A 26,626-nucleotide genomic window follows, 5' to 3' on the forward strand; every position below is an offset into this window, starting at 1 on the left:
GGAACTAAAAACCCCATAGGAACGCATTAAACGAAGTTTAATGCGTTCCTATGGGGCGAAAACTCACAGTTCAGCGAAGATCCTCCATAGCGCCGCCATTTTCGCCCCCTCGGTAAGCGAGGAAGTTGCGCAAAAATGCTTGTGGCGGCCATTTTGGGCACCCGGTGGCCATTTTGGAACCGCCTATCAGCTGTTCTAAAAACACCGCAATGCGAAGATCGGTAAGCGAAACGCTTACTGATCATCGCAATGCGATGTTTTCCCATTCAAAACATCACAATGCGATCGCATTAGCGATCACAAAAAATAGATTGCTATGCAGATTCGCCGCCTAGAGTGGTCCTCGCTTGACCAGATAGGCGGGATATAAAATAAATAAATAAATAAAAATAAATAAACGGTGCGCTCGTTATGCGAGGCATCATTGTATATAGGTCATATAACTGTAATAAACTTTATCATCATCGACAAAGAGATTAACTGCAGCTTTTGGAAACCTATAGGTCCCTGAGCTTGCCAACTTGCCCATTCCTGCTTTACATAATCAGTATGTTTGTCATACATCAGCAAATTTCATCTGACTTATAGCAACCTCAGTAAGATTACCATTGCCCACCTGTACATTTCAAGATCCAAACAAAGTCTACTGAGTCTTAGTTCAATAGTTAAACCGCTGTACTGCAGCCAAAACTGTGCTCATGACCTGGGGTTCAATCCCAGGTAGCGGCTCAAGGTTGACTCAGCCTTCTATCCTTCCAAGGTCGGTAAAATGAGTACCCAGCTTGCTTGGGGGGGGGGTAATGTGTAGCCTGCATAATTAACTTGTAAACCGCCCAGAAAGTGCTTGAAGCGCTTTTCTGTACGCTTTTACTATACCACACTGTATTTCAACAGAGTCTACATCCTGCCTTGGTCCACCTTCTGCCTCAAGGGACTGAGGAAGGTGCAGTGTGATCTCATCACCATTCAGGTTGCAAGGGTGGTCACATTAAGATTGAGGTGGGAGGTGCCTCAGTGCAGGATGCATATTCTGTGCAACATCAGTGCATACTCTTCAGCTCTATACTGGCAAAAAAGGGGGGAAAGAAATATCCTGTCACTTTTTAAAATACAGTTTTAGTTCAGCATTACCTTTCATGTATCAAAATCCAGTTCCATAATCAGTGAGTGAGTTAATTACTTCTCTTATTCTTCCAAACTTTTAGGAACTGAATTAACCATGCTCAGTTTTCCTTGTTAGTCTGCTTCCCTGAAAGCTACTGTTAGTTTGCTGCAGAAAAAAAACCCACACATGCAAAAAAAGCACAAAAAAGACCCCAAATGCTTGTTTTATACCATTAGCCACAGAATGTTTTATTCCAAGCTTGATCACGCTGTCTGTTACAAACATGTGTCCAAAACAGTTAAGAAATATGATCTGCCACATTTCTAGTTACCTCTAATTTTTCCAAATCATGGAATGTAAAACATACTTAGCATTTCACTTTCATGATTGATACTTGAAGCAATAAAAGTTTAAACGTATCTGTCTTTATTGCAAGGTACATTTCAGATTTACCAGCCTTCAGTTTTATGTTTCCCCATGCTGCAATAATTAGTGCAACAATCCAGCATAATGCTAGTTGCTGAGGTATTGAATTGTTACAATCAAACTTCCTTGCTGAACTTAAACTGGTGCCTTCTAATAAGATCACAGTCAATATGTAATTGTCTAAAAACAGCTGCTTGTCCTCTTATTAAAAATGAGAAGCAGATTGTGGAGAGATACATAATCATTTTTACTCTACACAACTCATGCTAAAATTTTTAATTCTTAAAATACATTTTGTGCAAAATTTAGTGTGCAGATTGTACCGTATTTTTTGGGGGGGGAATGTATAAAATAGACATAATTCCTAGACACAACCCCAACATCAGACAACATAGAGGAAGAAGAACAGATCAAAGTTTTTTACACAATAAACTAGACATAGCATGGTCTTAAAGCTCCAGTAATACATTCTGCAGGTGGGTGGGGGAACAAAACCAAGAGAATGCACTTTGGTCATTATTAAACATTAGTACAGCAAAAAATAAAATACAAAATGTCTGTGTTGCTTTATATATAAAAAATACCTTATACCACACAAGTTTATGATATATCACAATAATTCTGAAGGGAAGGACTGAGAGTTCGAGATTTTTTTCCCCTCATTTCTTTTTATATAATTTCTTTTTGCTGTAATTGTTTATGGTACAAAATAAATGGTGTACAACTGGCATCTCAAATTAATGGATCATGTTAGTCACAACTAACTTAAGTATCACTGATTTCAATAAGCTGGCTCTAAGTACAACTAGCATGACTTAAGTCATGATACTTTGGAATAGCAAGCACAATGCATACATTCTCCAGTGCATAATACTCTAGATATGCCCAACATGATATTATTTATTTTTACATAATTTCTTGTTAGGTTTCATGGTTTAGCCTGAACTAATCACGCTAAAGAATTTTCAGCTTGGCTATATTAAAAAATGAACAAATATTCTCTCCAAATAGTGAATTCAATCTAACATTTAAAAACAAAAACCCAGGTCAATTTAGACAGATGACTTACCTTCACCCGGAACATTCTGTGTGCTTTTAGTGCACACAGAGTATGTGAGTTATGCCATTCACTTAGGGAGAGGCACCTTTGTGTATACCTTTGTGCGTGTGAAGTTCACCACTCCACTGAAGTGAACAGAAAAAATTCCAAAGTATTTTGTGTGCACTGATGTATTACAATAGCACATCTATAGAACAAAGTCACTCTGTTACAGGCATCACTAGTGTTCAAAATGAGCTCTCTGCTGCACTGACTTCAGTGGAATATATTCCCAACTAAGTGTGAATGAGATTGCAGTCTTCATTTTTTTAAAATTACATATTTGATGTTAGCCCTGAAAACATATGTTTCTATTCCGCATAAATTCCTTTTTAGTTGAATCTTACATACACTTACCTGGAAATACACCCCACTGAACACATTAATCTGAGTAAAAACAGTGAAGCTGAATCAGAGTGTTTATGTTAATGGTCTAATGCTATGTGTGCTCTCAAGTAAGCCGAGGAAGTTCAACAGAACTTATTTCAAAGGCAGTATGAAGAGAAGCACAACCTAAATTTGAAACCGAGTAAAGTTTGCTGGAAAAAAATAAAACAATCACCACTTAGTAACAAACAGGACTAGGACGTCAGAGTATAAAAACAGTTTATACAACTTGGGATTTGTAAGGTGTAACAGTAACGTTTAATGTTTATGGCCAAAATCCTATCACATTTTTATGCTGGCATAACAACATCAGCTTAAAACAGTGAATTCTCATGAGCTATGTCAGCACAGGTATTCTGCTGTTACATGCCAAGTCACACAACTCAACATGCAACAGCAAATGCCTAAGCTGATTTTTTACCTTGCAGCAATTTGCTACTGAAATTTACATTAATTGTAGGTGTACTTAATAGGATTTTGGCCTATGTGTGGTATAGATCACATATACTACAGTGTACTATGGAAGAGCATTTATCTTGAGCATACATAATGTATCCATCTTGCAAAGGTAACACTATTGCACCACAGTCCACCATAATATATTCTGCTTAGTATATATAAAGTTCATTATTAAACATTACAATAAAAGTGCACATGTTGAGCGGCACAGTGAGGCCTGTGCAAACAGCCCAGTGTTTGAAATAAATACTACAGCTAATATTTATCAAAATATCTTACAGAATGGTAACAGTGTACAATTATTGCTCTAATAAAAATGTCATCAAAGAGCACTTGTTGACCTGCTATGTAATACCTTATTAATATTCAGTAATGCTTACACTCCAGTTTGATGTGTTTAAGATCCTGGAATCACTTCAGTAAGAAACCTGCTGGCTCTAGTATTTATATTTTTATATATCTATCTATATATCTATATAAAAATTTAGCTACCTGGCCTACTGCATTGTCATTACAGTAAATGTCACATTCTACTGTAACCAACAATATGCTGGTGCTCTGATACTACCCCTGAAAGAATGGTACAAAATAAAATGTTCTAAACATTTTATAGTACATATTCAATAAAGTGACTTCAGTATGACATTGTTGTAATGAGAACTTCTGAAGCATAAAACCACCAGTAATACTTCATCTTTCATAATGGATGAAGCATGTCTGAGCAATTTTGTGTGACCAATTACCAGGACCTCAAGTAGCTGGATATCGATTTTTGACCCTTTCAATAACTAACACATATTAATATTTCAAAATAAAATACAATGTCAGCTAAAATAAATGTTTACAAAAAAAGAAAAGGTAAAATAAATATAAAGATTGCACAAGACAGTCAGATGTAAACAGATCCATTTTTTTTCAAATGATATCCTTGAAGAGACTGCAACATCTGAAATACAGAAGCAGTGACTGCTTTGAGGCAGCTTATTCAATCAATTTTCTTCTCAGAGCATCATGCCCTATCTCCTTCTTGAGAAGTGTCAGGATTTTATCTTCCAGAGCTGAAAGTTAAAGCAGCAGTGAATTTATTCAGGTTTAAGCTCCTTTAAACAGCAGTTTTACCATTTGCTTTTATCTTGAGTTTGGTCTTCTCCTATATGTCATCATGCTGTATAAGTATACAAGCTCACTGAGAAGAAAATATTTACCATCTTTAAAGCTGTGGATCTTTTTAAAAGGTGAAAGCTCAGAAACCATAATTTCTAGGAACCAGTGTTCTGTTTCTCTTGCCTTTTGGTCAGATGCACACACCAATATACTTTTCCTTGTATGTCTATATACATGAATAAACTTGGTGTGTACAAAACACATTTGTACACAAGCATGGGTGGTACACAAATAGAAAACATATGAAGCTACCTGATCCTAAGTCAGACCACTGGTCAGGAACTCTGCATTATCTATTATGACTGGCACTGGCTCTCAAGTGTTTAAGCAAGTCTTTCCCATCATTTGCTACACAACTATCAGTGTGGGGTGCAGGAATTACTCGTGGTAGGTTTTGTACTGCAGGTTATCTGAAAACAGGAGAAAACCACCGTCTCACAAATCCTGCTTTAATCTGATTGCTCACATTAAACCAGGATCCCTCACATTAAAACCAGATGTGGAGCAGCTACTGGTTTGATAGTCTTAGAGACCTCCCACAGCTACTGAGAGTGCTGGGATCAGGGCAACAACTCACCTGATTGGCATGGAGGGGAAAAGGAGCCTCTCCTTTGCAAAAGAACAATGTCACCAGCCAGCCAGTGCTGAGGTGGTTTGGGAAGACCCCTAGGGACTGGCTGGGCAGCAACGGTTTTCTTGCCTTAAGTGCAACTCCACCGGCTCTGTATTTGCCACATACCCCAGTGGTGTCAGTAGCTGGGAAGTATCCTGGCACTGGCTGGTTGGTGGCAGAAACCTTAGTGCAGTTTTAAAATGGCGGCAAAGTGCAGTTTTAAAACCACATTGGGGCTTGAAACACTCTACATTCTGTAATATGCGTAGTTGTGACCAGGGTCTGTTACAGATCTATTAACCAGACTGAGCATATGGATAATTTTCTCCTAGATCAAATTACCAAACTTTAATCTTCATCATCATAATGGGAGACTTTAGCTACCCGGATACAGTCCAGCTCTGCCACCACTATAAGGTCCAACAAATTCTTCATTTGACTTGGTGACAATATCATCTTCCAGAAGGTGGAAGAAGCAACAAGAGGACCAGGTATCTTGAATCTAGCCCTAACTAACAGGTCAATAAGGTAGACATAATTTCAACCTTGGTGTACATAACTTTACCCTCTTGGAAACTGTCACACTGGGAAAAGGGGAGAACTGAGAATAGTATAATGAGCACTACTGACTTCAGGAATATTAATCTCAGTAATCTTAAGGAAATTCTGGATTACAGCCTATGGTCAGAAATACCCAGGGAGAAGGGAGTCCATAATGAATGGCAGTTTCGTAAGGGTGAAATACCAATGGTATAATTGCAAAAATAAAAATAAAAATAAATAAATAAAAAAACTATGAAAAAGAAAAGTGGAACACATCTTTGAAAAACTGGGGTAGCTAACATTTCAAAGGAGTATGTATAAGAAATGAAATAAGGAGCTAATCACTAAGAGTACAAATAGCCAATTATTGTAGAGAAATTATCAGGAAGTCAGCAGTGCTAATTTGATCAAGTCTGCCATTTTAAATGTTTATTTTTGTATATGTATTTTAATGCTTTTGATTGTATTGTTTATCCATATTTTATTATTTTTATTTTATATCCTGTCAAACTGGTATTTTAATTATATTGTTACTGTGTCTTTTGTAAACCACCCAGAGTGGCCCTTGGCCAGATGGGCTGTATAAACAAACAAACAAACAAACAAAGGCTCAAGAGAGTTTGAAAACAACAAAAAGGGTTTTTTTTTTAGCTATGCTTGAAGCAAGAGGAAGAACAAGGAAAGAGAAGGTCCATCATGAGGAAGGGATGGAAAAATACTTATGAGCAACAGAGAGAAGGCAGAGGGGCTGAACACCTGCTTTGCCTCTGTTTTCTCCCAGAAGGAAAATAGTTCTCAACAATAGAGCAGGTATAGGAAAGCCAGAGGAGAGGGGGCTGCTGCAAAGAGGTGATATATTGGAATATCTAGCTACTTTAAATGAATTCAAGTCTCTGTGTCCAGATGAACTGCATTCAAGTGTATTAAAGGAACCTGCAGATGTAATTTCAGGCCCTCTGCCTGCAATCTTAGAGAATTACTGGAGAACAGATGAGACCCCTTAAGTGTAGAGGTAAACAATTGTCATCCCCATCTGCAAAGGGGGTGGCAGTGGGAGAGACCTGGCCAACTACCAACTCATCAGTTTAACATCAATAAAGATCCTAGAGGGATCATTCAACAGTTGGGCTATGAGGATGCTCATCATATCTGCAGATGACGCTAAACTTGAAGGAATAGCGAACACCAAAGCAAGATTCAAGGCAATCTAAATTGCTTAAAACCCAAAGTAATGGATTCAAAGTGCAAGAAAAATGATTTCAGTTAAACTGTAGGAAGAACTACTTAACAGTAAAACTTGTTCAACAGTGGAATGGACTGCTTTGGAGAGTGTGGATTATCTGTCATTGGAAATGTTGAAGCAGAGGTTAGATGGCCATCTGTCAGGAATGTTTTAGCTGTGGATTTCCTGCTTTGCCAATGGTTGTTGAACTTGAAAACCTAAGGGGTAGTCTTCCAACTGTACTATTCTGTTACTCTATGATTCTGTGGTCCTTTTAAATGGCAATAACAGGAATTTAACCTGAGACTCTATTATTAAACTTTGACTCTCCCCTCAATAGCATACAATAAGACCATTAGCACAACAGTGTGCTATTGTTTTAAGGACTACAAGAAGAATAATCTCATTCTTATATTATTTTGGGGTCCATGGCAAATGTGTTACTGTAAATATTCCAAAGTTCATAAAATGAGTATAGTATAAAACAACACAAAAATCTATCTTTCTCCTGCTGACTGAAATCTTTCAAATACCGTATTTTTCGCTCCATAAGACGCACCCCCCAAAAAAAATGGTGAAAAGTGTGTGTGTCTTATGAAGGGAATACACTTCTGCAAGGGCTCCCTCTGATGTCAGGGGAAAGCCCTTAGAGACCTTCTGGGGGTCGGATCGTGGTTGCGGAGGACCCCAGGAGGTCTTCAAGGGCTTCCTCCAAGCCATCGGAGACCTCCTGGGGGTCCCCTGCCGCCACGATCTGACCCCCAGGAGGTCTCCAAGGGCTTTCCCCTGACATCGGAGGGAGCCCCTGCAGACCTCCAAAATCAAAAAGGCATGGGAAAAGAATGGAAGATTCAAATCTCCTGTCCTTTCCCCCTGCCTTTTTGCCTTCGTGGCGGATCCGACCCCCAAGAGGTCTCCAAGGGCTTTCCCCCAACATCAGAGAGAGCCCTTGCAGACTTCCGAAGGCAAAAAGGGAGGGGGAAAGGTCTGGAAATTTGAATCTCCCTTCCTTTTCCCCTGCCTTTTTGCTTTCGATGTACCGTATTTTTCACTCCAAAATTAGCTGCATCTTATCGTCAGGTGCATCTTATGGAGCGAAAAATGCGGTAGTACACATTGGGTAGTGAGATCAGTATAGGGTGTATAAGTATATATTTCTCAATTAAGGCAGAAAGTGTGAAAAATTACCTTTAGATTAAATCCAAGCAAATCACTGATGACACCAGAAACCGCAGATAAAATAACAACTTGAGTGATGTTATAAAGCAGAGGATTCATTGTCAATCCATATAACCTGAAGGGACTATCTAGTTCCTGGGAATAAAAAGCATATTTACGTAAGAGGAGCTGGGAAAAGAGATAACATAATCAAACACAAACAGCTCATCAAACAAAAACTAGTTTTAGGCACGCATGATGATATCCCATGTTTATTATTACCTTGAGTAATTTTGTAGCAAGTTTTAAAACATTGTTTACTAATGTCAGTTCTTCCTTCTTGTTCGGCTTCTTTTCCATTTTCAAGTACAAATTTATCTAACAAAAAACAAAAACATTAACATTTGTAACCTCAATTTAAGTCTGATTTGGAAGTTGATGGCATGATTCTAAGACACTGGGTATATGCACCACAGTTTTCTTACTATCACATAAGAGTTACTTCATTCAGAAAAAATGCTTATGTCATCCTTCAGCAAAAGCATTTGAACATAGCACACAATTTTGAAATAACATTATAAATCGAAAGCAGCAGAAAGCAGTAGCCAATGGCAATAAAATAATAATTAAAAACAGTATAGTTATCAGTAATACAGTTACAAGCAATATACCAAAATGACTAATCCACCTAGTACTCAAAGGATACTTAGCATCAGGCAAGCTACTCTGGAAAAGCTATTCCACCTGAAGGGAGGCCAAGAAAGCCTTTCCCACTGGTTATCACCCACCTAAACTTAGATATAGCAGACAAAGAGTAGCTCTTTGAAGATGATAATAGAGGTTTTTTGCTTGAAAAGACTTCTGTCTTTACACCTTCAAGCAACAGTGTCCATGCAATATTCAAAAACCTAGATGTTTCTAAACCTTTAATGTTCCTCAGTGAAATAATATGAAGGATTAAATCTTCCAGTTTTATGTGCTAAGTATGTAGGAATAATAAAATTATTATTTATATAAACCTCTGACTACCTTAGTTGAATTCTCCCGTTGATTAAATAATAATTGGTAATTTTAAAACTCCAGTACATTCTTGCTATATTACCAAGGAATATTTTTAGTCACTATTCTTGAATGGATACAGAATGAAATATCTAGATGTAATCATCATTCTTACTAGAAGACTTCTCACCTGTTCTGTAAGTAGTATTGAGGTATTACTGTATTTTTTACTTGTTTCAGATCCAAGTGTAACAAATCTCAAAAGAAACAAAGTTAAAGAAATGCACCATATCACAAGTTCCCAATTATAATGGCAATCAAGGAAGATCTCGTGTACATGAAGTAACTGAAAGAAAACAAATTTAAAAAGAAACGAAAACTGAAAAGTTGATATTCCAGAAAGTAGGAAGCCTTTACATAGATTTAATTTAGCCAAAGATGCAGATACATTTTAACAGATCAGATTATCTAAGAATTTAAATGCTTGTGCTGAGGTACACTCCAAAATTATCACATTGCTCTTTGACAGATCTCATTTCTGATTCTGTTGCTGCACTATTTATCACAGTAAACTAAAGATAAAACTGAGATGAATGTGAACAATTGTTTTAACTTAATTTTGTGAAGGTTCTGAGATATTTATCAACAGGGTACCCAATGAACACCAATTCCCAAAGTAGTTACACACCCTTAGTTATGGAAGCAACAGAACAATTTAGTCTGAGTGGCAATATACATTATTTCCTTTCTTGCCTTATGTAATTCTCCATTTATGTATCTGACCACATTGGGGAGGGGTTGTCAAGCCTAAGATCAGGCAAAGCAGAGGGGGCATTCTGGGATTGAGACAGATAAACTTTACCACTGCATCTGCTCTTGCTCCGTGATTATAGAATTCAGAATTCTGCTACTGATGCAGGAGTGGGCACGTGCACATTTCCTGGCTAATTTTTTTCCCTGCATGGTTTTAAAATGAAGTAAACTGTCTTGTCAGTCATTCGTTACCTGTGCACAGCAGATAAAGACAACTGAAATGGTCAACAAAAAAGCAGATGAGACAATTACATCGACTGATCGCTGAGGACCTCGACGCTGAAAATAAAATAAAATAAAAATAAAAGTAAGTATTGAGTGATTCTCTGGATAAATTAATCAGAATACCTTAGGAGATACTATAAATCAATAAATACTATTGCTTATAAATACTATATATCCTGCATATGTACCAAAACATTAGAGGGTGAGAATGCTATGCTGGATCTTTAAGAAACTGAATCAAACACTGATCTAGTATTTTGAGCTTTCACTGTGGCAAAATAAATGGCTTTGCTAACCTGAAATGGAAGGATTCATCAATTTCACATTTCATTACTGCTATTTTAAGATCCTTTTTCCTTTTAAACTTGAGCTCCCTCTGCTGGATTGCAAGTTTTTCCAATAACAACATATTGGCTAATGCTGCACAGAATTTTCCACAGACCCAAAAGAGAAGGTGTGAATTTTGGTGCCTGTGCAGCGAGGAATCCGTCCCAGAAAACAGCGGGGAGCCATTTTATTTACCCGGCGGCTATTCTGAAACCGCCGATCAGCTGTCCGAAAATCGTGGTTTATCAGCAATGCAGATAGTTGTCCTCATCCCAGAAGGCATGTGTAACTGGACATTACATGAGGCAATTCACAAATGGACAACATCCAAATGTCTTGCTATGATGAATTAACACCAAATATACTGCTTGAATGCAAGATTAAACAGTACATCAAGTGAGGTCAAAAGTGCAGTCTTAGTTGATTTAGGAAAGAAAGAGAAGAACTTCATTCCCCCAGAAAAATAGCACAAAGAGACTCCTAGGATACCTAGTGCAGTGATGGTATAGGGCTCAGGAGGCCTGGATTTGAATCTCCACTCAGCCATGGAAGCTCATTGGGCATGTGGAACTAGTAAATCAAATCATTTAATCTCTCACTTACTCTGGAAGCCCTTTTAGGATACCTATAAGTTGGTTTCAATTTGATGACACACAAAAACAACAGGAGGGGCTTCTTATCTATATACAGTGGTACCTCGCATTATGACGTTAATTCATTCCAGCGAAATCGCTGTAGAACAAAAACATCGTAATGCGAAAATAAAAAGCCCATTGAAACGCATTGAAACCCCTTCAATGCATTTCAATGGGCTGGAAACTCACAGTCTAGTGAAGATCCTCCATAGGGCGGCCATTTTTGGTACCTGTGCAGCGAGGAATCCGTCCCAGAAAACAGTGGGGAGCCATTTTATTTACCCGGCAGCCATTTTGAAACCGCCGATCAGCTGTCCGAAAATCGTCGTTTTTGCGAAGAATCGATTCCCGAAGCAGGGAACCGATCATCACAAAGCGAAAAACGCCTATTCAGACTATCGTTTTATGATCGCAATTGCGATTGCAAAAAGATAGTTGCAATGCAGTTTCGTCGTAATGCGGGGCAATCGTAAAGTGAGGCACGACTGTATAGGTTTTACATTTCTGCAAAATGTTAGTCTACCAGAAAAACCTCACTTAAGATAAAAGGTAATAATGAACTAAATCAAATAAATTCCATTGGCACTACCAGAAATATGCAAGAAGTTATGTGAAAATCAACTTCCTAAAAAGTAACCTGTTAAAATAAAGATTGAAAATACATTTCAGCTGTTGGTTTCTCCATCTCAGCAAGACCTACAGGGCTATTATTTGCAGAAGAAGAAAAGAAAGATCCAGAGAGTAATGTTCAACAGGTAATATTACTAGAGTATTGAAACTAGACAGCTGAAATGCTATACTATACTAACTTACCTGGAGGCTCATTGAACTTCGCTGTCTTTTCTGTAAAGAAAAGAAAAAAGAAGAGAAAAGTAAAGGCCAACAAACCTTCAGATAGGAGCGCAGGGAAAGCCACATTTTAATATTCTGCACCTTCTTTAATCGGAAGTGAGGAACTTCTGATTTTCGTGCTCTTCTTGCTGATGTTAAATGGCCAAAGAGTTTTGCAAAGAGCAACCTCTGCAAGAAAAAAATGGTTTTAAATAGCTGTGCAGAAATACAGCTTAGCCAAGATGTGTTCATCATGCTGGGCTACTTTTATTGAGAAGAGAAAAATCACTGCATACACTAATTAATAAATGGTAAAAATATGATCTCAACCAATTGGATGTTATATATTTTAATGAATTGCATTTGTTTTATTATGTTGCAAACTATTTTGTAAAAAGGTCTGAATGTATACCTTTGTAAGAAATAAAAGGCTAAATGTATACATTTATAACAAATAATAAAATCTAACACATATCAAAACCAACAGTACTTCAAACAGTATTGCAATAGAAAAATATTTTTGTCAAAAATTTTATATTGCTATGACTTTTCTCAAGTGAAAGAATATGAGGCATTTGTTGGTATTACCTACCTGCTTGTATGTTCTCTCTGCCACACATAGCAGGAAGAAGAAAATCCATACAAGGGAAACACGAACAATGAAGCATACTGTAACCATGGCAATAACCATTATGTCTCCATTTGACCCAAATGCAATACTATAGAGTTCAGTAGCAGAGTGGGTGGCTAAGTGCTCCAGATCCTTAGCTTGAGAAAGCCGAAATACAAATGGTGTTAAACCCAGGATTACAGACACAACATTTCCAAAAATCTGATAACCTATTCCTGGTACATAGCTGTTAACCTAAAGATATAAAAAGAAAATATGAAAAATGACACTATAATATAATGCAAAGTAACAAATCAGGTTTAATATTGATGGACATTAATGGCTGTTTTCAAAATATACCTAGAAGGAATAACATTGAAAAAAATATTTACTAAAATAGGTCCTAGAAGTCAAAATGAGAGCAAAAATCATTCTGATTTCATTTCATTTCAGTTTAGTTTATTTAGCTTGTATACTGCTTCCATTAGTACCAAGATACTACTTAGTGTGGTTTACAATAGATAAAACATCAGAGAGAGATAAAAATGAAAGACTAAAGACAGTGAGAACAAATTAGCAAATAACTATAAATAACTATAAAAACAGGTGGCACCCATCAATAATGCACAGAACAAAAGCGGACAAAACATTTTCTGAACATCTAGTTTAGAAAATTTCAAAAACCATTGCATCTAGTTTATGAAGTGTCTGAGTGTGAAATTAAGTCTGAATTCTAAAAAAAAACTCAAAAGAGATTTCTTGCTTCTTCTTTCCCACTGTAAGCACTGTTCCTCTCTGAAAATAAATCCTGGTAATCAGTGAAAGTTTGTACAAAACTACAGCTGAACATGGTAATCAACAAAATCAGGCATTCCTTCTCCTCTTTCCACAAGTAAGAAAATATTATTGAAACTGTTCACACTAGACTTTCACCAGTGTCAGCCTTTACCACCCATGTACTGTATGTCACTGTGACTCACATGAGAACAAATTAACTTACTTATATTTTGTAATTCCAATTAATAGAAACAATACTTGGGGGTGTTTGATATTTTTCAAAAGGACAATTAGTTCTGGTCAACTGCTCTACGTAACAACATAGAGCAAACAAGGCACATTCTTGACATGGTTGATCAAATAAACAAACCAAAGCAGTGCAACAAGATGCAGACATATTTCTATACTGCAGTCTTCAACCTGGGATAAAGCATGCATAAAAATACAAATAAAAGCGAATTTAAAATACTCACCCTGTTCATTATCATGCCACTGATCTCAAGCACTGACATATCAGCCTTTTTGCAGTCATTACCTTCCCAAACAATTGCACTTACTTTTTCTAGCCCGGGATTGGAACTATGAAACCAGGGTAAATGACTCTGCAAAACCAAATAAATTAATATTGCATTGTGATGATAGAGTGTCTTATAAATGAAACCCTGACCTATCATTACAAAAATATGTTAAATGTTATAAAAAATGCATATCTACAAGTAACTATATTTCATTTCATCTACCATTTTAATGTCACAATTCTAATTATTGAATTTTATAAGATACACATAATAATGTTCTTTTTTGCACTAACCTGATGAAATGGATCATCTCTATATTCTTTCTTCATACATGAATTAACCTGAGAGTTCTCCACATCTGTCTCACTGGTACATGATGAGCGGCACTCTGCACAGTGCAAAAGATCTTCCCACAATATGTCTTCTGTCTCAGATTCTGGCCTTGTGCTCTCAGAATCCTGTCTGGAACTTGAACATCGTGAACTGCAACTAGTACCTGATTTGGGGACATCCTAAAAAGACACATTATGTAATTATTCCATGTAATTATTTTCCCCCACACTCAACAGCTAACTCAAATGGCAATCAAAAACATACAATATTTAGTGAGTGTGTGATAAAACAGAAGCTTTTCTCCTACATAAAATTCAATACAGGTATTCAGAGTAATTAAGGTATCAAAATAGTATATCTCCTGCTAATTCTGCTACATTTTCTACTCTGTTAAAAGTTATACCGTATTTTTGTGCTAGAAAATTAAGCACTGGAGGCACCACTTTGTTCACAGTACAGTATCGTCCTATTTCTTGCTTTAATGCTGCTGCTTAGCATTGCTCCTATTTTCAGGAAACACTTTGTGTTATCATTTTTATAGTAGTCTCCAAGGCAAGTCTCTACATGATTTCACACCACACCAAACCCACATCCTTTATTCATTTAGTCAGTCAGTCAGTCAGTCAGTCAGTGGGTGCCCTTCTCCCCATAAGGAACAGAGTTGGCTCTCAACAGGTAAAATAAAAAATTTCAAAACATTACATAAATATCAAAATAAAAAAAACAATTAAAAATACATTAAGAATAAAACAATCAAGTAAAAACATTTAAAACTTGTAAGTTAAAAATCAGCATTCCCGAGATAATTTGCTGTTTAAGGCCTGTCTGAAGAGGAAAGTCTTTGCCTGATGACGGAAGGGGACAACCTGGCCTCTCAGGGCAGTGCAATCCAAAGCCTGAGAGCAGCCACTGTGAAGGACCTCTCTCATGTCCTCACCAAGCACACTTGGAAAGGTTGGGGAACCAAGAGAAGGGCTTCCCCAGAATATCTTAAAATCTGAGAAAGCGCATGTGGCGTGCATCTGTGAAGATTCTCAGTCATCCCAGTGTGGTTATCTGGAAGTTGAGTCATGGTAAAACTTGTTTATATGTTTCTACATAGAAAATTGTACTGTTTGCTACTATGACAACATCAGTGAAATGCTAACATATCACACAAAGCTTCATATTTGCACCAGTATCACCTGCTTCCCCAAAATACTATAGCAGTATCTGGAAGTTGAGTCATGGCAACTGGACTTCTTTCTTGTTAGGTTGAAACATTTTGCTGCTCATCCAAGTAGCTTCTTCAGTCTGAGGAGAGTTGGTAGGAGATCCCTGATATATCCGCCACATTAGTTTCACTTCCACCTAGTCTGAAAAGGCTCCTTAGAAGGGCAAAGGACTGGAGGTGAAGGGTAATCCTACTTCTGCAGTCCTTCTCTACCCACTGTCATGGGTCCTTAATGGTCGCTGACAGTGGTTTTTCTGGTGTGTGTTGCCTTAATCTTTCTGTTGAGTGAGGGATTTTCTATATGCACATGTATGGCCTCCCTGACCCCTCTCTCAAACTACCTACCGTCTCGGTCCAAAATGAGTCATCAAATGATTTTCCTTTGTCCTTCAAATGAAGGAACGCTGCTGATTGCAGTCCTGACCCACCTTGCCTCCTGTGTTGGGCCATTCTTCTATTTAGTTGCTGTTTGTTTTCTCCACTGTAGAGCTCTGAACACTCCTCTTTGCATTGGACCGCATATACTATATTGCTCCGGAGTGTTTTGGTGTCCGGCCTTTTGGGTGAATGAGTGTCTTTGTGGGTTTGAAGTGCACAGGTATGTGGTGTTTACCAAAAATCCTTTTAAGCTTTTGAGACACACGCACCATGTAAGGAATGACCAAGTTCTTCCACTGTCCTCCTGGGTCAGGACATCACCTTGTTAAAGGCCCATTTTGGATACCCACAGGCCTGTCCTCAGATGTCCATCTTCCTTCTTCTTGGCTTCTGTGGCAGTGGGATGTTTCTTGCTCTGTGGTTTATCGCCTTAGTTTTTGTTGCAATGGGCAATGCAAGTCAAATCACAAGTATTAATCAGTGTGTGTGTGTGGGGGGGGGGGGGGGTTCCTGTAGATTTCTATTACTAAGGTGCCATTGGATCCTATGATGACTGCACAGTCCAGGAAAGCCAGCAAGTGGTTTTTGGTGTCTTCCATGGTGAACTTAATATTTGAGTCCACTGCGTTTATGTGGTCTGTGAAGGCCTGTACTTTGAATCTTGATCTGCACTAAGGGGTTGTCCATAGTGGTTTGAGAGAGTGATCGGGGAGGTTATACATGTGAATATAGAAAATCTCTCACTTAGCAGGGGCGGAGGCCTTAGATACAATCTGTCTCCTATTTATCATGCTACTATTTCATCTGTCCCCAGAAAGATTAGGATCACACACACCAGAAACACCACTGTCAATAACTGTTAACGACCCATGACGACGGGTGGAGAAGGACTGCCGAAGTTGGATTACCCCTCACCCCCAAGTCCTTTGTCCTTCTAAGGAGCCTATTCAGAAAAGGGGGAAGTGAAACCAACAGGGAGGATATATCACGGATCTCCTACCAACTCTCCTCAGACTGAAGAAGCTACTTGGATGAGCAGCAAAATGTTTCAACCTAACAAGAAAGAAGTCCAGTTGCCATGACTCAACTTCCAGATACTGCTATAGTATTTTGGGGAAGCAGGTGATGCTGGTGCAAATCTGAAGCTTTGTGTGGTATGTTTAGCATTTCACTGATGTTGTCACAGTAGCAAACAGTACAATTTTCTATGTAAAAACATATAAACAAAAATAGACTTGTCACAGACCAGATTTCCCATACATAGCAAGCTCTCAACTGATTCAGCAAAATACTGTTGCTATTTACTTGACAACTCCAGGAAATCAAACTATATTAATTACACCATGAGACCACCACACACATCCCCCAATGAAAAATACTGCCTATGATGGAACAGTATCCTTATAATTACCCCTCCTTATATCATTACCTCCTTTCTGACCAAAATCAGACTGAAGTCTTCCTCATAATACCCTCATCCCTAGCAAAATGGGAGGGATATTCCATTGATGTGAATTTGTGTCACTGACATATGCAGAAAAAGGAAGCAACCACCTGGTTGTGGCTAGTACCGGGGTATAATATCATGGAGAAATGAGTCGTATGCAGCTATGAAGCCTCCATCATGTTAAGAGTGCCTCCCAAAATGTGAGCGGTATAAAAAAGGGAGATGGAAAAAAGGAAATAATTTACCTAAGAAGGAAAATGTAATACTGAAAGGTAGCTACAGTGAGAGCACAGCTAAAGACAAAATTCTGCACAGATTAAAATACAGTGGCGCCTCACAAGATGATTTTAAATCGTTCCATGGAAATCGCTGTCTTGAGAAAACATCGTCTTGTGAAACCCAGTTCCCCATTGGAATGCATTGAAATCTATTTAATGCGTTGCAATTGGGGAAAAAATCAATGTCTTGAGAAAATTATCCATAAGAAAGACATCGTCTTGCAAAACACAGTTCCCCATAACATCTTGGGGAAAAGCAATCCCCTCACCTGCTCTGCCTTTGGAAATTCAATGGGTCTCAGATACTCTTCTCCCTCTTTCTCTCTCCAGCAACAAAGAAAGAGCTTTGAAAGTATATGCTGGTGTTTTTCCAGCAACATACACTTTCATCCCAGCAGCATATACTTTTTTTGGGATAAAAAAGTAGGTCTTATGTAATTAATGTGTTCCAATTCGGGCGGGGAAAAACTGTCTTGCAAAACAGGGTTGGGGGGGGGAAACGTCTTGTGAGGCAAGGACCTAAACATCGTCCAGCGAAAATTGCCCATAGGAATAATCGTTTTGGGAAGCACAACATTGCTCAAAAAAGTCACCGTCTAGCGAATTCATTGTTTTGTGAAGCAATCGTCTTGCAAGGCATCACTGTAATTTACTACGAAATAGAAATGAGAGCAAAATAACAATAAATGCAAAATAACAACAATAAATGAAATGGAAAGCAATAACCGTGTTGCCTGTTTTTAAATCATGTTTTAAAAAGTAAAGTTTAAATCTCATATTGAAATGGGGTGTGAGGACATGAAGCCAAGATATAGTCAGAGGACTATAGCAGAGACTAGATACCACACTAGAAATTCCTTGTTCCATTTTATAAGAGGAAAATAGTTCTTCACACTATCTGTATTCACATTCACACACAGAAATACCATATATACATATAAATTACATATATATGCACATATATAATTTCCTTGGGGGAAAAACTGTTCACAATCACTGATAGGGCTTACCTCCACAGGATAATGTTTCTTATAATGGTGGGATTTTCTGTTTCGAAATGCACAATCACTGGATGCACGTTCTGCATTACGGCGCAAAGGATATCCAGCTTCTGGTCCCTCTTCACTTGAAACTTCATCGGATAAATTTACTGCTGTTCTGTGACTATCCTAGGCCAATAAAGAATTATTTATTACTATAACGTGTACTGCTTTTACATCAAGAGCAGTTTGATTTAATTTTACAAGTGCTGCAATTATTGTATTCTCAAAGGCTTTCATGGCCGGGATCTGATGGTTGTTGTGGGTTTTCTGGGCTGTTTGGCCGTGTTCTTAAGGGGTTTTTCCCCTAACGTTTCACCAGTGTCTGTGGCCGGCATCTTCACAGGACAGGAGTCAGAACTCTGTCTCTGCTCTGTTGCAGTTTGTTGGATAGTTGAGTATTTATAGCTGTGGGATCAGTTTTGTCCTTTTCAGGAGATTGGGTGATTATGGTGATCAGCATGTTTTTGTTGTGGGTGTTGTGATAAGGGGGAGAGATGATCTGTCACTGTGATTGATTAGCTGGTCTTTTGTGTGCAGTGATCACTGGTCTTTGTGGCTGGGTAGCGTTCGTTGTAGGCTGTATTTTTCAGTGCTGGGAGCCAGGCTTGTTGAGGTTTAGACTTTCTTCTTTTTTGTTGATGCTCTGCTGGTGTTTGTGGATTTCAATGCCTTCCCTGTGCAGTGTAACATTATGATTGCTGGTACTGTCCAGTAATTCAGTATTTTGAAATAGAATTTCATATCCAGCTTGTTTTAGGGTGTGTTCAGAGACACTGCAGACTAAAACAACCTGAAAAATCAGCAGTAGCCATAGCTGTTAGTTTCCTACCAAAGAGGAGGGTACAGTTGGAAAAGAAAACAACTTAACAAGAGAGGCTGTTTGTTTGAAAGATCCAGGCAGAGCTGTTAAGGATATGACATCTTGGATGTCATTAACTCATGGACTTTTGACTGTTTCTGTGAAAGCACAGACAGAGCTCTGACTTCTGTCCTCTGAAGATATCGGCCACAGAGACTGGTGAAACATTACAAAGAAAAATCAGAGATTTTTTTTTAAAAAATTGGAGATATTAAAGGAACATTTTGTGCAAAAATGGACATGATAAAGGACAAAAATGGTAGGGACCTCACAGAAGCAGAAGACATCAAGAAGAGGAAGAATACACAGAGGAATTATATCAGAAAGATTTAGATGTCCCTGACAACCCAGATAGTGTGTGTGTGTGTGTGTGTGTGTGTGTGTGTGTGTGTGTGTGTGTGTGTGTGTGTGTGTGTGTGTGTGTGTGTGCGCGCGCGCGCGCGCACGCGCACACCTGTGGGGGGCGCCCTGTTCTGCTTAATTTCACAGGTACCAATGGGGGCTTTTCTCCTTTGGCAAGGTGATTCTGTGAGGTTTTTAAAAAAATCTGATGCAGCTCAGCCTCACCCAGACTCTGTCTCCAGCGGCCCCCAGGTAATTTGAGTTTGAGACCCCTGATCTATACAATCCATTTCACCCAGGAATCTCTAGAACAGGAAAGCTACCATGTGCTCAAGCAGTTTGCCTAGGAAACAAACATTGGAGACTGGCTAGTACTTACAATTTTTGCATTTTATCAACAGCAGTCATGCAACTGCTTCTTTTAGGTAGACCAGAATTCTGACTTTTTAAAAGGGAGACATTCATTACTTTCTTTTCTTACTCAGCAAGACTTTCCTTGGCTGTTTTAATGAGTCAGGATGCACAAGGTGCAACATAGAACTAGTGGTTTTTATCTCTTCAAAATTCCTGTCCACATACTCAGCTTACAAAAGCTGAAATATGTACATTACTATTGGGCAAAAAAGGGTCTTTTTTGCTAAACCAGGGATTTAGTTTGCCCCTATATCATGACTGAGGGATGTTTACAAGCAATTGTGTCTTCCACCATGACCATTTCCCCATTCCAGAAATCAAGCAGGAAAGCCAAGAGAACATAAAATCACATTGCAGAGGATCTAAATCCCACCAGGCAATGATTTGTCTGTGACAGCCAAACTACAGAGATCTTCTCTACACCAAAATCCTGACTTGTACAGAAAACCAGGTCTAAAGTGTGTCCTGCAATGCAAGTGAGGCCACACACTACTTGGAACAAACTCATGGTTGTCACTGATCTTATTACTGCTCAAATGTTTCTGCTCATACAACTATATTAGCTCTATTTCCTTTTCACTGAGTGCCATATTTCATGGTAAAAAATAAATGTATGTCAGTTTCAATAGTGCAGCTGCTGAAACCAGTCAGATGGCAAGCATGTTACATAAATAGCAGTTCTTCATCAAATAGCAGCAGCAGCATTTCCTGTAAAGAGCAGAGCAGACCGCAAGCTACAAAGCTTGTACAGAGGGGAGGTGTTGGAAATACAGTTATTCAAACCAACATTTAAAAATAATGGGCACATTTAGATTGTTCTTGCATGTATTAAGAGCATTATTCTGTGGTACACTGAATTAAGAAACATTCATGGTGTTTTTCATGCACTGAAGGTACTATGAAGTATAATACTTTTTTCCCCAAATAAGTAATTCATACAATTTTTGTATTTCCTCAAGAAAGTTAGTGATTGTATTTACAAACTTATGTCATTCTCAGATGATAACCGACTAACATAAAAAATGAAACTACAACACATACCTTCATGCTATTCTTTAAATGATATACATAAGGAGAAAAAAACAACCTCAACAGCCACAGGAGAGGGGAAAAATCCCAACTACACTTTATATATATGTTCAGGCAAATGAACTACAATTCCCAGAATTTGCCATTAACCAACAACTTTGGAATTCTGGGTGTTGAAGTAAAAAATATTTTTTCCAAGCTGTAGTCTTTGAATTATTTGTGAGTTCACAATATTCCATCACAAGAAAATGATCCATCAGCAGTTGGGGATAGTACCATATTTGTCCGTGTATAAGATGCCCCCATGTTTCTAACCCAAAATTAAGAAATCTAAGTGGGGCATAGCAAGTGGAGGGGAAAGCAGGGATCAAAGCCCTGCAGGATCACTTTGATACCTCCTTTCCCTTCCATTTGTTTTTGTTCTCTCCTCATCTTACTTCCATGTATAAGACGACCTTCAATTTTTAGTCTAAAGATTTTAGACAGAAGTATAGCCTTATACGCAGAAAAATACGGTAATTTAGATGAGAAGATGGAGAAAATGTGACTTATCGTATTTTTCTGTGTATATGACAATGTATACAACAACCCCCTAATTTTGTCCCTTGCTGGAGGCAGAGGAGCAATCAATGGGCAGCCACGAGGGGCGGCTGCACCTCCATCTCCTGCTGCTGCTGCCTTCACTGCCTGATCACATCGCCGCCTTGTCCCCTGCCCAAAGGGAACCTGCAAATGGTGCTGGAGGAGACAATCCAGCGGTGGTGGCAGCAGTCAGTCAATGGGTAGCCTTGAGAGGCAGCCGAGCATGGTTGCTCCTTTGCCTCCACCTCCTTCCATGTACAAAACAACCCCCAATTTTTCCTCTAATGATTTAGGAAAAAGTGTTGCTTTATACACGAAAAAATATGGTATTCTAGAACCAAACCTCTGTAAAACCTGAATATGTAAAATTAAGATATTCATTTGAAACTATCCAAATTCTTCTCATTCTAATACACATATAGGCTTAATATAGTTAGAAGTAACTAAGCAAGTTTTCAATCTATACCTTTGAGTAGGTTAGAAACTACTATGGTCGCCTGTGGGATAACATTTACTTATACTGGCTTAATTCCTCTTGCACAATTCTGCATGCACGGCACTGTTAATGTCAGCATCAGTGGCGAATCATCACTAATTAAAGGCAAATCACTGCTGACTAAAGATGATTTCAATATGCACACATCTCATACACAATGCAGTAAGGTCACGTTAACTCCCAAATCCCAAAAGGAAGCCTTTAATCAGCAGCAATCTGCCACTGCTGATGTTTTCATCACTGTGTACATGGCGCAGCAGGATGGTGTGGGACTGAAATATTTATTTATTAATTTATTTTGTATATCACCCCATTAGTGCCAAAGGACTATTTCTCAGCAGTTTACAAGCAATTAAAAACCAAAACAAACAAATAGTCTCCACTAAAATATGACATAAACAACTGACAACAGAGTGGCTAGAACCAGTTTACATTCCGAGGCACTTTAAATTAGAGGTGCAGTGATAAGAGCAATAAATTCAAAGTTCCAGAGATAATCTTTATATTGAAAAATATACAGAAGGGTTTTATTTGCAAGACTTTTAAAAGAGTTCTGGAATAATTCCAAAGACATTAATGAGGTTTTATTTAAATTATTCTTGATACACAGATTACAGATTGAAAATGTTATATGCTGAAATAATGAATTTTAAATTTTTATTTTAATAGGTTATAGTGGCTTTTTACTAGCCTTTTCATCAGATGACAGACTAAAGCCAATAAGAAACAGTATCCCATTAGAAACTTCACTTAAGAATGACTGGTTCAATTGTATTTTACAATTTGAAATAACAGTTCTGTAGAGATAAATTCTAATTCCTTGGTTCAGTGAATTTACCGAAGGAGGAAAACTGGGTTGTCTGATTGTGATTTATTTCCATACCTCTGTTCCCCTTTGTTTTGAAAACAGTGAGTAAGCACAGTCTCTTAAACTGAATGCACTTCTTATGTTCTTTAACTAAACAAGGGGTGTGATTTCCCTTACAATCATAAACACTGGTGTGACGTTTACTCTGTGGCCCCTGTTTGTTTCACCAAACGAAGAGCTCACCTGAGTATCCCAACACGCCCTTTAACACATGTATACAGATAAGAGGATGATATAAGGGCAGGGAATTCAGATGACTGTTTCCTTGTGAAACAATTTAAAAATCATGTAAAGTGGTGCTTCGACTTACGAAAGTCCTGACATACGACCATTTCAAGTTATGACCAGCTCCAGCTGGTCAACCAACAACAATTAGCAAGAGCTCTATCCGAGACACTCCTAGCGCGATGGCGGCAAAAATGGAACTGGAGGCTGGGGGGGGGGGAATGGAGCATGCAAGAGGGAATCTAAACTTTGTATCTTTTCAGAAAAGCTCTAGAAGATTCCGAGATTCCAGCGCAGGCATTGATTTAACCCATATATGTGTATTCACAGAGGCCATGCTGAAGAATTTTGCTTCTACTTGTGGCCGGAGCTTCAAGTTACAACCAAAAAAGGCAAGGAATTGAAATTGCTAACCATTGGTTGGAGAAGAGGCTGTTTCTTTGCAGCCCTATCGCTACAAAGGTTTGAGTGAGTGCGCTCAGAAGTGGCTTTGGACTGCCTGGTAAGGTAAGGTACTGCTTTCTGTTTTTTATGAACTGTTATGGGTGGGTTTTGCAGTGTGGTTTTGGGCTAGGTGGTGGGATTATGTTTCTATGCTGTGATGGGTCTTGGGGGGGTTGTTTTTTGTTTTTTCCCATTTCTAATGGGTCTTGGGGGTTTGTTTGCTTTTGGGGGATTTCCCCCATTTCCAATAGGTCTTGCGGGATTTGCTGGCTTTGGGGTTTTTCCCCCATTTCTGATGGGTCTTGGGGGGGTTGCTTACTTTTGGGGTTTTCCCCCATTTCCGATAAGTCTTGGGGGGTGTTTGCTTTTGGAGTTTCCCCCCATTTCCGATGGGTCTTGGGGGGGTTGCTTGCTTTTTGGGCTTTCCCCCCATTTCCGATGAGTCTTGCAGGGTTTGCTTGCTTTCTGCTTTGCTTTTTTTGCATTTCCAATAGGTCTTGCACGGTTTGCTTGCTTTCTGCTTTGCTTTTTTGCATTTCTGAAGGGGCCTTGCACAGTTTGTTAACTTTTCTTTTCTTTTTCCCCTTCGGCCGGAACGGATTAACCGCGTTTCTGATGGATCTTGCAGTGGGGTTTTTTTGTGTGATTTTTTTCTTTGGCCAGAATGGATTAATTGCATTTCAATGCATTCCTATGGGATGCATTGGAAGATGGTTATGACCATCTTCTGGAACAGATTAAGTTCGTAAGTCGAGGCACCACTGTAGTCTGCAAATAGAGGAGCAAAGTATATGATCTCCACCTTTCCTACATATGGGCTAGATTTCCAAAATTCTTATAATGTTACAGAGAAGAAAACAGTTTTAGAGAAAACGTGGACAGATATAAATTCTAGATGTTCAATTCTATTAAGTTTCCAATAGTGCATTACAAAGTACTATTATACAGGAGGAGGAAGGGGACTTTTGATCTAATTAGTAAAATAAAACAAAAGCATTGTACAAAAAATTAGACACTCACTTTGTGATGATTTGGATTACTGTATATGTTTCTGACCATTCCCGTACTCCAGCATGTCTCTTCTGGTCTGATAACTTCACAGTGGGACCCATGGGACTGCAAAACATCTTCGCTGCTTTTACCTCTCTTTTTTCCATCAAGGGAGACATATCCATTGTCAGTCTCTGTTGACTTATCTATTGAATTCTTCATTTTCTTTGCTCTAGAATTAAACATATATATGAAATTAATAGTTGGTTTTTATGTCAGTGCTTCTGCTTTCTCCAGTTTTCCAAAGTGCTTTGCAACAGGAGGAGGAATGTGTATACTAATTTTGACATTTGAAATATGAACTGGTTTCACTTTAATGTATAAAATACCTCATAAGAATTACTGGCCAGAATTCTATTGGTATATTATACATGCATAAGGCAAACTATGTATGTTGTACTGGTAAGTTGTCTCTCATTAACGGGGTACTGTGTTCCTAGGCATGCAATAAATGGGGCACATTTGCACAAGGTCAGACACAGATTCAGGTAAAGCTATCTGCTAGTCAACTCCTTGTCTTGAAGTATATATTCTTTCAGCAAAGATTTGGCCATGCTCATTAAAAGATATCATTTCCTTAATCCTGCTTTCTCAGAGAATTAGATAATAATGATTTCAATGTCTACTCCTAAGAAACAAGAAACTGAGTTCTGTTAAGTGGAGCAAAGTAATAAGCAGCAGTATCTTAGCAGAAGGATCAACTATGATTCCCTTCTCGTTATAAAAGCAAAGAAACTGGCTAATTCTGTTAAATAATCTCAACAACCCAGAAATACTCATTATTATATTAAAAATATTGAATGAGGTAGATGAATGAGATGGATGGACATTCGTAGGCTACAGTAGTGAATGATCCGAATAGTGCCAAGCAAGCTTCCCTCTAAAGTGTGCGGCTGAGCATGCGACTTCATTGCAGGGCTCCTCCTCTGCGCAGCACAGTAATAGTTTCCAGCCCCTTTGGTTTCCGTGGCGAGAGAACCCCACGGGGGGGGGCAGAGTCACACTTGCAGAGGGGAGTTTACAGTTTACAGTTGGTGGATACATGGACACACATATAAAGAATCCTGTTAACTTATAATGTGAAAACTTTTTTTTTCTGGAGTAACTGAAACCACCAATGACCTAAGCATGCACTGAATATGAGGATAAGAAACTGCAACAGAAAAAAACGGAAAAAAGCCAAAATTGTTCTAATATATCTAATGCCACATGGAATTACATAGTACTAGCTAAGTAATTTAAATTGCTTATTCTGCATTTGTTTTATTGACCTTGATTTTTAGTGTACATTATTCTGCATATTTAATAATTAATATGCTACTACAAGAGACTCATTTTTATGAGCTAGGGCATGGATTGCAAATTAGAGTAATATACACCTAAATATTTGACAGGCTGATTAGAGAAAAATAGTGGCAACCACACTAATGCTGACAAGACCATTCTCTCTGAGTGCCATTTAATTTGCTGGGGTTGGCAACCATCATGGCATATCTCCATCTATCTCTCCCTGTGTGGATTAGTTGTTGTCTATTAAGGTTCAGCCAGTCTCTGATCCTACTCACCCAAGAGATCCATCTCCTACCTCTTCCACACTTATCTTCAATCTTCCCTTCAATTTATGTTTTAAAATGAATTACATTTGTCATGATGAATTATGTGTCCAAGATATGAAAGCTCGTGTTCCTTTATAATCAACTCTATTTCTCCCCCC

General features: G+C 38.3%; 1 protein-coding gene and 1 long non-coding RNA gene across 3 annotated transcripts in view; one reads left to right on the forward strand and one right to left on the reverse strand.

Annotated features, from left to right (window-relative positions):
* Window positions 1-1,324: 1,324 nt before the first annotated feature.
* Window positions 1,325-26,626, reverse strand: part of PHTF2 (putative homeodomain transcription factor 2) — a 91,286-nt gene continuing 65,984 nt past the window's right edge. For both annotated transcript variants that reach the window (XM_073000711.2, XM_073000710.2), the window contains 11 exons: window positions 24,883-25,084; window positions 18,571-18,729; window positions 14,205-14,423; window positions 13,867-13,995; window positions 12,599-12,871; window positions 12,064-12,195; window positions 10,181-10,267; window positions 9,366-9,521; window positions 8,459-8,554; window positions 8,207-8,332; window positions 1,325-4,534 (listed from right to left, as the gene is read on the reverse strand). In XM_073000711.2, the coding sequence (XP_072856812.1) occupies window positions 4,514-4,534; window positions 8,207-8,332; window positions 8,459-8,554; window positions 9,366-9,521; window positions 10,181-10,267; window positions 12,064-12,195; window positions 12,599-12,871; window positions 13,867-13,995; window positions 14,205-14,423; window positions 18,571-18,729; window positions 24,883-25,084 (1,600 nt within the window). In that variant the 3' untranslated portion in view covers window positions 1,325-4,513. The remainder of the gene's footprint in view (window positions 4,535-8,206; window positions 8,333-8,458; window positions 8,555-9,365; window positions 9,522-10,180; window positions 10,268-12,063; window positions 12,196-12,598; window positions 12,872-13,866; window positions 13,996-14,204; window positions 14,424-18,570; window positions 18,730-24,882; window positions 25,085-26,626) is intronic.
* LOC144589509 (uncharacterized) lies at window positions 24,208-24,537 on the forward strand. Its single transcript, XR_013545664.1, has 2 exons — window positions 24,208-24,304; window positions 24,357-24,537. It is a non-coding gene; the product is annotated as an uncharacterized LOC144589509 (long non-coding RNA).

The sequence above is a fragment of the Pogona vitticeps genome, chromosome 5, assembly GCF_051106095.1.
Source record: "Pogona vitticeps strain Pit_001003342236 chromosome 5, PviZW2.1, whole genome shotgun sequence".
Lineage (NCBI taxonomy): Eukaryota > Metazoa > Chordata > Lepidosauria > Squamata > Agamidae > Pogona > Pogona vitticeps.